The following is a 12,416-nucleotide window of genomic DNA, read 5'->3' as shown; positions in this document are numbered from 1 at the left end:
TCTTTTATACACTAAACTGCAATAACATGGCATTGGGACCATCAATAGCAATTACCACTTTACTGCCAGTCTTCCTTGTTATTTACTATGTGAAATCTTTACTCACAGGACGTGGACTTACTCTTCAGGGACAACAGCAACTAATAAAATCTCCAACCCTTTTTATGGAGTGCTTATTTTGAACGTGTCAAAAGACTGTTAAAAATACTGTGAAAAAGCATAGTTGCCAAAAATCAGAACATTTCTGTCTTTGTCACTTTACTAAGTACTGACTGAATGTGCAAAATAAATACCTTCGGGAACTGTATGAGACAAGTTGTGAACCTGAGTCGAGCTCTATTTAGCCCTCATGGAAAGGCTTTCCTTCCATCAAACCTTTTTGCCAGTTAAGACATTAGTAGAAAAACTTTCTGATAAAGGAAGTGTGAAAGTAGAATGAGCGTGGTCCTGCTCCTGCTAATATTGAATTAAGACTAATAACTAAGAATTGATGGGAGCTTCCTTTAGGGCAAGGTTGTCTTCCTGTGCATATACACCAGAGAGAGAAGGTATGGGGTCTATACCAGGGTGCTGTAGCAGCTCCACTCTACTGGGCAACCCCTACTTAACTCTTTTTTTCACACTAGCTAACTTAATTTAACTTACTGACATTACTGTGGATCCTTTAAATGTGGCATCATGGTCAGTTTGGGGTTCAACTTTCTGGATTTTTGTTTTTCTGAATGAGGTACAGGCAAGTGTCTTGGAAGTGAATAGTGGTTTGGGGTACCTCAATGTTTGGATGAGCAATCAAAAAATCAAGCCACTGATTTTTTTTTTCAAAGGATGGGGGCTTATCAGCAACCTGCCTCAAATTGCTTCACAAAGTCATTGTCTGTAACCTAATTCTGAGGCAGCATATGTATAACAAAAAGCCATACTCAATGTCATCGAGAGCGAGATTATCACTTGTCTCATTCCTGGAGACTTACTCATTGGTAAGATTTGGGAGGGGGAACACCAGAAGCAACACACAGAGTCTATCCAAAGCAGCAAGTTCTTTTGTTATATGGGGACCTAGAACAGACTGAAGCTTTAGAGTCATGCAGACATTTTCTCTAGAGATGCAGAAACGTGCAAAGTATAGCAGATCCTAATTTTTGACCAGGACTCTTATGTTTATAAATGTACCCGGAAGGAAATTTGACTGGTTTGCTCTTACGTTTGCAAAACATAAGCGGGATGTACGTAAGTATTTTTACTATTTATAGCGGTAGTTATAATTTCTGGTTGGGTATTCTTTAACATTTGGTGAGGAGCTAAATTTACATCCTTGGCCAGTTTTCTGTGTCACACGTTGCTACATATTAGAACGATTTGTCAGATGAGTGTCGGTTTGAACAGAACAAGCCTGTTGCTCAGAGTAGCCCTGTTCCCTCTAAAGGTGTGCCTTACCTTCAGGAAACACATGATAATTAAATGCCAGTAGAAATTGTTAACTCGGCCAGTAGCTCAAGCACTTCATTGCAATGAGGCTTTGACTTCTTTTGTGCCAAGGTAATGTCAGAGCAACACTTGATTTATCCTGCATTTACAGGACCGTGACAGATCGTAATCTAGTTCCTGGGCATTAGAATGCTTCCCTGAAAAATAGGAGGAATGTGGTTCACTTTTTATAACTAAACTGTTGTTTTTATGTCTAACAGAATAGTCTTCATATATAATTCTGAGTATAGTCCTATGGGAGCTGGATAGTTAATAATAGGCAGAGTTAAAAACACCAGAAAGGCAAAAAGCCTGAGTCTGCTTTACGAAGAACATAGAGCAGTATCGCATATATGGTATGAATGGGAAAATTCCCTCCTGTGTCCTTTCACTGGGGTGTATATATTTCCAAATGTGATGTTGTTGTCTTTTTTTTAAATAAGAAAATAAATTCTCTCATCCTCAAGCTACATTTCAGAGATGGTAGGATTTTTTTCTTACTATTTTTTTCCTTTTTCTTCAGCCCTCCCTCACCCCCAGCATTTAGCTGTAGTCTTGAATCTAAACGGTACTCTTTGGATTTTTGTATTTGGAATTAGTATTATTGAACAAAACCCCACAATATTCCCAGTGAGAAGCAAACAGAACATGCAATATCTGAAGCCACAGTGTGATTTGGTTGCTGAAGGTTCTGATGTGCCTCTGCTTGGTTAAGCAATAAGGACACGTATATTCTCATGCATAAACAGGTGGTAAGGCGAATGTCTTGTATAGAAAAATCTTTACACTGATGCTTATTTACTTCAGAATGAAGTTGCACGTTACTCAGCTGTTTATTCTGCCAAGAGATTCAGCAGCACTTCTCTATAAAAGTTCAGTGCTAGAAACAATAAATTTATATTCATCAGCTCCATTGTGCAAAATTGTACAGATACGGCAGTTAATATGATAGCGCTGAGCAATTTGCTTCTCGTTTGCTTAACTGAGGATGGGATTCAAGCTTCTGAGTGCCTTTCAATCTGGTGTGTATGTGATTAATGTCGATGAGTCACTTCTGATGGGAATTTTAGCTTTCTCTCCCACGACGAGATAGGGAGACTTTCTGCTCCTCCCACCACAAGTTTAAAAGCACTGCAAGAGACAGAAAGGAGGAGGTAATTTTTCAGGTTTTCAGAGTTGCACTCCGTTAAAGGAAGTGAGGAGACAGCCAGTCCGTTGGCAATTGCTGCACAGGTATCTGCAGACCAACCAGGACAGTTGAGACTGGGATAAAAGCGTAAGTAGACTGTTTCTTGCTTGAGAAACCATCTATTCTCACTGTTTCTTTAAATTCAGAATTTAGCTAGGAAGACTAGCCCAGAAAAAGGGGAAGGAGGGTTTGGGAAGGAAATAATTCTGAAGGTGCCAGAAGGCAAATCATTAAGTGAATCCTGTAGGGGTTCATCCTGAGAACTGGCGGACCTCTGGAGACCTGTTTATCCCTGCCAGAACTAAGCTGGGGAGAATATGGTGCTTTATGTACATAGGTTAGCTCAAAAGCTTGCTGTAACTGAATGTGAGATGGTGTAGGCATGTCTACAGAACTTTCCCTGTGATGTTAGAAAATGTTTTTTCTCTGTTTTTATGTATGTGTGTCTGCATAAAGAAATACATAGTTTGATTATGAGATTCAGTTTCCACAAACTTGATCGAACAGGGCAGAATGGCTTCAGCATTGAGGAATTTTAAAGGGCTCCAGCTCGCGTGTACCTAGAGGCCAGATACTTGGAAATGCCTGGGCACACGAATGTATGAGAAATCCTCAGTGGCTTTTTGCATTGCTTAAACAGACTCCTGAGTTAGTAACTACTGATCGCAACAGGGCTTAGGCAACTGACTTGCTTCTGTTTTAGAAAGCCCTGCTAGATCCCTATGTGTAATTTTAGACTTAAGTAATGTTAAAATATGGCCTGATATTTAAATGTATACACTTCACCTAAAATTTGAAGTCTACCCCACATCACTGGCAACACTGAACACAGACCTCCTGAATTAGTGCCTTGCGGTTTTTAGTTTCTACCTCCATATGGTCTGTCTTGTGAAGCTGCAGCTGTAAGGTAGGACAGGGCAAGATCACTTGAGGCTTACCGGTGCTACTGTAGGCAACTGTATCATATAATTCTTTTCATTATGGTAGTGATATTTACTATAGATGACTGATTATTCAGTGACCTCTAACAATTTAGTCTTGTATCTTCTGTCTAATACCTTTTAGACTAACATGTATATCAAAACTGGCTCAGCAGAAAGCATATGGCTACAATGAGTATAAATGCCTATTATCATTGCATTAGTAATTGTGCTCCTGGTTTGGGTTCACATTATTGTTAGGTTTGTATGTGTAATTCATTCTATTATGGAGAAAAAATGACATTCAATTTGTACTACTAGCAGGTTGGGGAAAAAAAAATATTGACCCTGGGGGCGGGGAAAAAAGGTATTGTCTAAAGCACACAGTGCCAATACTTAAGAAGGTGACTTCCATAAAAAGAAAAAAGATTTGAGAACGGTTCTGTAATTTCTTGTACCAGAGACTGACTCCTTCCCTTTTTTCCTCTTCTGTTCCTCGCAGCTCTTGGAGCTCTGTTTGCTTTTCAGAAGCATAATGACACACTCTGAGTGGCTGAAAAAGCTTATTTCCTCCCTAGGCTGAGAGCAGAAAGCAGATGAATGCTTTGGTACTGTGCTGCTAACGTGCTGGTCTGAACACCGAGGGGACAAAACAGGTTTTTACAAAGACATAAAATGAAAAGATTTTTATAAGCTCTTCATTAGTTCTAAAGTTTGTTTTGAATATTCTCTGTAGTAATATTTTCTTTTCTGAAGACATCTATAGCTTCTTCACAAATTGCTTTGCCCTGTTCGTTTCCATAACTCATTTTTCATTGAAAATCTCATAATATAGTCAGGGAAGATGTTCAGATCAAGCTCTGGACTGCTATTAAATGCACACTACATACTAAGTATGGATGCCGGTGCGTATTTGCACTCATCCATCAAGCAAGGATAAACTGTTAGCAACCCAGCCAAGAGTTGCTAAATATCCTGTAAGGCTGCCGTCTCTGAGTTCTTGTGGTCCGTACAGCGTGGCTCTTCCAATAGTCTTTTAAAAAGGAAAGACCAGAGGAAAAAGTCAGGAGCAGGTGAAGAAAAGCAGAGCTGTGTATGTGTGGGCGAGGAGGAGAGCGTTTCTCCTGTACTCTGGCGTATTCCCTTCTCCATGTGGCCTTGATCCCATTTCCCACGCGTCTGTCACGCCAGGTTTGAAGTGACCCTCCCGCTGCTCCCCGTTGCACTCTGTGGAGCAGTACTTGGATCAAGGGGGGTCGGTTAGCAATGGCACTCGCCAGGGACCCGCCAGCACAGGGCCACCTCTGGCCTAAGTTTGCACCGTGGGCTACCGTCTTTGAATTTACACACCTTGCTGCGCAGCAGCCTGCTGATGGACATCCTCCCTGACAGCGTCTTAAGCCCCAGCTCCCCGCGGCGCGTTCTTGCATCCCTTCTAACCGAACGGCACCTGGAGAAATAACCCCTTTTTGATCGCGTGCCCTTACTGCAACACCTACGAACTACTGCGGCAGCCGCTTTCTGAATACCCTGAGTAGAACATAATGTTTTTGTTATTCTTCTGAAAAGGGATCAGAAAAATGACTTGGTACGTTGCCTTCTCTCAATTCCTATTTTCTGTACAGTGGTTTGAGCCTGTGCACAGACACCTTTGTTTCTCTAGTTTACTTTTCCAGATCTTTATATCGTCTGAACACACAAAGGAAATGTCTCTTTCTGCCTTTTTTTTTTCACATCATATGTATTCTATAAGGAGAAAGAGATTACAGAAGGAAGATTGAATAGCAGATTCTTTTTTTTGCAGCCGCTCGCAAAGCTTAGAGCCAGGTCTGTTTTCTTCCTGGCTCTTATTTCCCGTGTGATGCTGAATGGGCATGAAGAGCTTTTCTGGCATTCACCATTTGTGTTAACTCTGATTTGTTGAATGGGCAGCTCCTCTAATAGTCGTTCAAAGTGTTTTGTGAATTTGTGCCTGATGGTGTGATGTAGCTCTGATGGTGATCCCAGTGGGAACAGATGAGGAAAAATGTCTATAAATTACCACTAAGCTGTAGTCACATCTGCCAGATTTCTGAAAGCCAGCCATTACTCTCGCTGATCTAGTGAAGATACGAATTGCTTCAGCTGATGGCTTGTAGGAGGCTCACCTGGGGGCTCAGAAGCATCTGGTGAATCAAAGAAGGGCAGCCAGAGCTGTGTCAAACAGTGGGCTCTCTTAAGATGCCTGTATGACACTCAATACAGATCAAGGCAACCAGATAGATAAAATGGTAATATCTTTTTTTTTTGCTTTAAAATGTCACTTTTCTATGCTGTCCATAGAGCTCCATTTACTAATCTTCAAAAATGGATTATGCTGCATAGTAAATGGTCAGTGTACAGCACTTAAAAATAACTAAGTGATGCCATCTACTGTCTTAAAATCTTGTTTAATATTACATTTGATGACTGAATTGTTATCCTAAGAAAAAATGGAAACAGCCTACAACTGAGTATAATGTGAGAGCTGTGACATGCTATCTGATCTGTATCAAAGTTATGCAATATAAATATTGATTGTGATGAAATGCAGTAGACTATAGAATGTCAGAAGGAAATGTGATGCTAGTGTCAAACCAAAATAACTCCTCAGTGAATCTGCTTTGCAAATAAACAGAGTTTTTTTTCAGGCTGCCTTGGTTTTTATATCTGTGAAAGGAAAATGTAGAATCCTGTGGAATAGAGGGTACGTTGGAAGAACATGGCACACCTCCCCTTTAAAGTGTATGTTTATTAGAATTTATTTGTTATGTAGTGGCATTCTTCACGTTACATCTATATTTAGTACAGCTTGTTATACACAATGGCTTTACTTTTAGGTGCTTTGTGGAAAGAGTTAACCTGACCATGGACTTCAAAGAAGTTGAGAACCACATTTGTGTAAGACGTATTATTCAAAGAGAATTCACCCGTCATCTCAAAAAGGTAGAACAGATCATAATGTTTAACAGTTGAATTTATACACTAAACTAAGTTTGAAATGAGGTTGGCTATAGACTACAATGCTCAGCCTTGAAACGGTTGCTCATTCAGAGACTATGAAATGGTAATTTCATGTATGTATATGCATTGTTAAGTTGGTTGGGGTTTTGACAGCAAGAATTAAGGATGTATTTTCTTCAGATGCAGCTATGCCAGACTGCAGCTCACAGGTTGCCACTTAATAAACAGTGAAACATCGTAGAGTGATCTGAAGGTCCTGCAGTCAGCACTGCTTTGCAGGTAGAAATGGGTGCGGAACCAGAGAGACAGGATTTATGCTTAGCATTTAACTCTATCTTGCTTTGTTTTTTGGTTTTTTTTGTAATGGTCTGTAAAGCACTGAGATAATCTTGGCTTCCTGTACTTTATTTTCACCTTAGTGAAAATAATCTGAACCTTGTGAAGTAGACTATAGATTCCAGTATTGCAGCGACTTTTAGTTTCTTTTCCTGAATGGATATGCCTTCTTTAGTGTGGCATGAATAAAGATATGTTTAGACATAAATGTATGTAGAACAACAGTCTGATAATGAAATGTGTAATTTCTGGTGGTTGTTGGTTTGTTTTTTCCCTAAGTATCGATACTGCAGTGATGTGTATTTCTGCTTGTATGTTAAGGTAAACAATCTGTGCTTTCTTACACTTTTATGTAGTTTAATTTTCATGGCAAAACTCATCCAATACGTAACTATCCATTTTCGTACATAGTACACTAGAACTCTCCCATTCAAATGCTATGAATAACAGGAGTCCTTCAGTTGCTTCCTCCCTCAGTACTGGGGAGCAGATCCATAAGACTCATAAATGACCAAACCAATAGTGAATTAATTCCACCACTAACAATCCCTAGAAAAGTCTTCCTTTCCAGCTGCCTTCTAAATCAAAAGGTCTGCAAATGCATGTGGCAGTCCATGGTTTGACAGAGACGAAGATATGCATGTGTTTAGATCCTTCTTGTAGCTTGGCATACCAATTTTTTTTTTTTTAATGTCTGTAAAATTCCCTCCTCTGTAGGCAGACTGTCCAGTCTGGAGCATCCAGAAACCATGAGATGGATTGGAAAGTATGGAGATAGATTTTAAAAATATGTACCTGTTGGTTCTTTTGGTTTTTCTAAACAGTCACGTATTTTGGAACTTCTCTGCACAACTCTGAGGGCTCAGGCTCTACTTTGAGAGAAAATAAAATGTGAAATTGAGATTTCCTTATAATTATGGGATGGGCTTAAAAACACAGGAGCTTCACTGCAGTTCACTGCAAAACAGTGAAGTGTCCATCTACCAAAAGCTGTGACAGTGTAGAATTGTGATGTATTTAGTTACATGCAAATTTGCTGTTGTTAATGTAGCCCAAATAGGGCATGAACTGTAAACTCTGTGTTAGGCTTTAATAGTCTCTGAACAAGGGGAGGAGTGGAGAGGAAGGACCTAATTTGGATAACATAATCTGTGAGTTCCTATTATATTTCCAGGGCAAATGTTACACTCATAATTAGAGCATCAGTAACAACGTGAGGAAACGTTACGCCCTTGGCTGTAGAAAACCTTACCTGAAGGCAACAGTAAATTTAAAACTCTTGTTGGAAAAAGCAGGAGGAGATTTTATTCCTCAGGAAAACTCAAGTAGCTCTTGAGATGATGTTCTAAAGAAGTGGCAAAAGTGTACTCATGTTCTAATTAGCACATCCTTCTCAGGGAATGATGACTGGCTGTTAGCAAAGTTTTTCTGGAAATGCCTAGGCTTTTGGATAACGCGTGTCTTCCAACGCTCCCGGCTGGCTGTACGTAAAACTGAATTGCCTCGTACCTACAGGACAAGGCAGTGTCAGGAGGGCCAGAGTGCTCTTGATTCTGTGAGGTAGTGTGGAAAGTGGGGTATGGATTAAAGGTATGGATGATGGGAAGGAATGACCAAGAGGTAGGGAAGATGGTAGAATGAAAGAATAAAAGGAAAAGCAGACTGTCAAAATTGGCTTCTTTCCAGTCCGTCCACCAAGATTTTCTTATGGTACACTAATCCTGATGATAACAAAGAGCTTCATAAATTCCTAAATTCAAAATAAATGCAAAGGATTTCTTTCTCTTATTCTGTGGTGCAGTTTTTACTTTTAGGACTCTTGTTCTTTTCCAGCTGAGTGCTATTTCCAAGGAAGCCAATTCCTGCGTTTAAGAAGCGAGCAGTGCTTTGGGAACTCTCGGATCTGACTGAAAAAATACAAAAACTTTAAAGTACAGGCACGAAGACCTAGAAATGCAAGGAACCATGCATATGATCAGTATTCATCTTCATTCCTGGTATTCCTGTTACAGGAACAGAAGTACTTGCGTACCTCACCTGCATTTTGGTTTTGATGCTGAATTGCCAGAGATGTCTGATTCGGAGTGTAAACTCTAAATTATCAGAAGCTCCTCTTAGGCTTCGAAGTGCCATTCTGAGCACTGTAGCATGGGAGGGAGCTGCTTCATCCTGCTGCAAACCTCAGGTCTGTCTGCAAGCTGTCACCAGGGCTGACCTGCTCCAGTCTAACACCTGGTGGCAAGATGATTGAGTTCAATGTGGTTGCAAATCATGTTTTCTTATCTTTGAGCAGTAATACTTACTGGGGAATTTTGATCCCTGAAGCAGAAAAGATCATCTGTTACGCACCTATGTACTAGGTGCCAAAATACAATTTTTCTGGTAATTAGCAACAGCAGTGCAGCAGTAGTATTGGGGATGCTTAGATTACGTGCTTGGCTGAATAAATAACTAGTCAGGATCATGGGGGAGATTAGTGGGTCAAAACAGTTTTTCCTCTGTTCTGCTTTCTTTGTCAGTAGTATACCAGGATATGTTTAATTTTACACGCAACATTTCTTTGCAGCCTAAGATTCGAATGGTGATTATCAGCTTTCCAAGGAAGTCTAGTGCTTGTGGGATAAGTTGCAAGTCTGGTGTAAGATTTTATTGACTTGGAAAGACTTTCTTTCATCCCTTCAGCATTAACCTGTTTTATTATCTCAAGTTATTTCTATAAGCCTGCTTTGTGAAAATTCTGTTGTGCCCAGTTTCTTCATATGATGCAGCAATTTAAATACAGTGATGTGTTACCTTAGATCAAAGTTAGCATTCAATCTACACTTGAGGCGATTTGCAATTTCAAAATGAAGTTCCATGCATAGTTTGTCAGTTTAGAAAATAGAGTTATTTCCGTTTAATAGGCCAAGCAGGTAGAGGTATTAGGCCAATAAACTTATTTCACATTTGCTTATTTCTTAAAAAAGCATAGGTCTTGCATTAAGATAACTTTTTGTCCTTGTTAGAGTGAAACTCAGTCCGTTGTAATTTTTAAATAAATATTTTTCTGAGGAACAAGAACACTTCCTCCATTTCAGTAATTTTCTATTGTTTTCCTTTTGCTTCTTGCTTGAATTTCATCACACAGAATAAAACACTAGTTTCTTTGAATTAAGCAAATATGTTTTTATCTATAGGCACTCTATTTCCTTACTATCTAAAGTGGTGTAGTAAAAAGAGGAAGATTTGCTGAGTGTAGTGTTCTTCTTTTCTTTCCTTCCCAGCAGCACTGCAAAATGTATGAACAATTTAGCAGCGTATGCATGAGTGCTTCTGGGGTGGGAGAAAAATGCCATGGCCAACAGTGAAATTTTTTTAATTCATGTGTTTGGTATGTGCGGTGCTGTATAGGAACCATTAACAGAGGCTCTTTGGAGAGTGTAAATTATAAGAAACTGGCTATTTATAAAGTTTCAGAAAATGTCTCTCCATGCATGTGCATCGTAAGGTATTTTCTAATATGTTTAGGTAGTTGCTGTCATTATTAAATTGCCAAGTATTTAATTGTGGTTTGTATCATCAGATCTAGACTCTATCCAGCAGTGGTATTTCCCACTTGTAATGCTTTTCAGTTTATAGACTTGGATGTATGCTGTTGGAAATTAAGGCCAGCGATTGACAGTGGCTGGTGGTGGTGTACCTTGGGGAAAAATTTATAGCTGTTTCACATCATCAACTTAAAAAAAAAAAAAAATCACAAAGCAAACCAAAAACCTGCCCTGTTAAACTTTCACTATATCTAGTTACACTGGTGTTTTTTCTAGCATAATGTGTTTTGGCATTCTCTATAGTGTCTTTTATTCATTATTTAGCTACTTGCTATATTTACAAAATGCTGGAAGACTGGGAGAGGAGCAGATCAACAGCATGCTGACTGTGACAGGAGAAGCATCAAGTGGATCCAGCTTACCGCAGTTCAGACTTCAGCTGCTTGATAACTGTGGAGCGGTTCTGACTTGCAGATCTGTCTTCGTATCTACAGCACCACAACTTGAAGCTGTGGGAAGAGAACATAAAAAGCAATTAATCTTTTGTCTCTCCACAGTACTAATTGTCTAACGGCATACTTACAGCTGCCAGTAAGCGTAGAGCGGGGTTAGTTTTTACAGACTTGAAGTTTGGTGGTGTTGAGCATATAGTAATTTGCGACTCTGTTGTTATAAATTGGAAGTGGATCTAGCTATGATATGATCTGATGGCCACCACCTTGCTTTATTGTGTGATACAGCGTCTGTACTAGCACTGTGCTTGGAGAACCACAGAGTCTTTACGGTCCCAGACCATTGCATGGTAAATCCTCCTGCCACGGCCCTTGCTGTCCCTGCTCTCTCTCTAGTTTCCGTCGCTTCAGGTTTGTGAAGGCTTGCTGGCTGAGTGGAGTTTTACAGATTCCTGCTAACCCAGGGTCTTGAGGGAAATGCAGAGTCCCCAGATGTGGGAGCAGAACCTGCAAGAATCTATAAACTTGGCTACAGAAAGAAAATGACCACATCCATTAAAACATGAGATAATGTATCTCCCATGCACGGAAAAAAACCAAAACAAAACCCCTCAAAAAACCCAAAAATGCAAAACCAGACTATGAGAAAGCATTATCTAGTATGTCTAAAAACAACACTGTACGTGTTTCTATTTTAAGATTATTTAACATAAATTGATGTTATCTAACTCCACATGTCTCCACTGAGGGAATGTCATTCTGAGTGCACAGAACGTGCACATTCACTTGGGAGAATAAGTAACTCTGCCATTTTCTCTGAAAAGCGAGGGCAGGGAAGAGGGAACATGATTTCCCTTGCTACTGTTAGCTCCTTCCCCAGGCCGAGTGTGTCGTAAACAAGCAAAACCAATTTTTTATTGGAACAAACAAGGGGGAAGGATGAGCTAAAGCCCCGAAGACACCTCGCCTCTCAAACCTCTTGCCACTTTGCATCACAAATACTCCTAATGTTCAGGACTTTGCACTGTATGAAGGCTACCTGGAAACCTGTCAATGGTACTTCTCTGTGAAGCCTTGGGGTGAGGTGGCCTTCTTTGGGAGCTGCATGGGAATGAATCTCCCTGCTGAAATCCAGAAGGTTGAGGGTGAATGAAAAATACAGTCAAAACAACACCCTGGTTTTACTAAGCACCGCAGTTCCTGCTTTTCCACTTTCCCTTGTACCTGGCAAGGGCACAGAGGCTATTTTTGAACTGTCTAGACTATTCTTCTAAAAAGAATCTCTTCCTTTTCCTCTTCTGGTTATTGGTCATCAGGAAGAAGGGAGTTAGCAAGTCTATTTGTGTATTTGCCCACATGCTGAGCCCATGTGAGTGTGTTACAAGGCATGTTTATAGAACTGTTGTAAGAGCACATCTCTTCAAGAGCTATGCATTTATGAAACCGGCTTGCATAGAGTTTAATCAATCCAGAAAGCTGAGTACCAAAGTAAATTTTTACATGACATTATGTATTAAAGTAAATACCACACCTGCCTCTTTAGCTT

General features: G+C 39.9%; 1 protein-coding gene across 1 annotated transcript in view; it reads left to right on the top strand.

Annotated features, from left to right (window-relative positions):
* Nucleotides 1-6,313: 6,313 nt before the first annotated feature.
* Nucleotides 6,314-12,416, top strand: part of ARHGAP6 (Rho GTPase activating protein 6) — a 122,076-nt gene continuing 115,973 nt past the window's right edge. The window contains exon 1 of the mRNA XM_010281564.1: nucleotides 6,314-6,537. Within this exon, the coding sequence (XP_010279866.1) occupies nucleotides 6,460-6,537 (78 nt within the window). The 5' untranslated portion in view covers nucleotides 6,314-6,459. The remainder of the gene's footprint in view (nucleotides 6,538-12,416) is intronic.

Source organism: Phaethon lepturus, unplaced genomic scaffold (assembly GCF_000687285.1).
Source record: "Phaethon lepturus isolate BGI_N335 unplaced genomic scaffold, ASM68728v1 scaffold2690, whole genome shotgun sequence".
Lineage (NCBI taxonomy): Eukaryota > Metazoa > Chordata > Aves > Phaethontiformes > Phaethontidae > Phaethon > Phaethon lepturus.
This window is presented reverse-complemented; position numbering and strand designations above follow the sequence as displayed.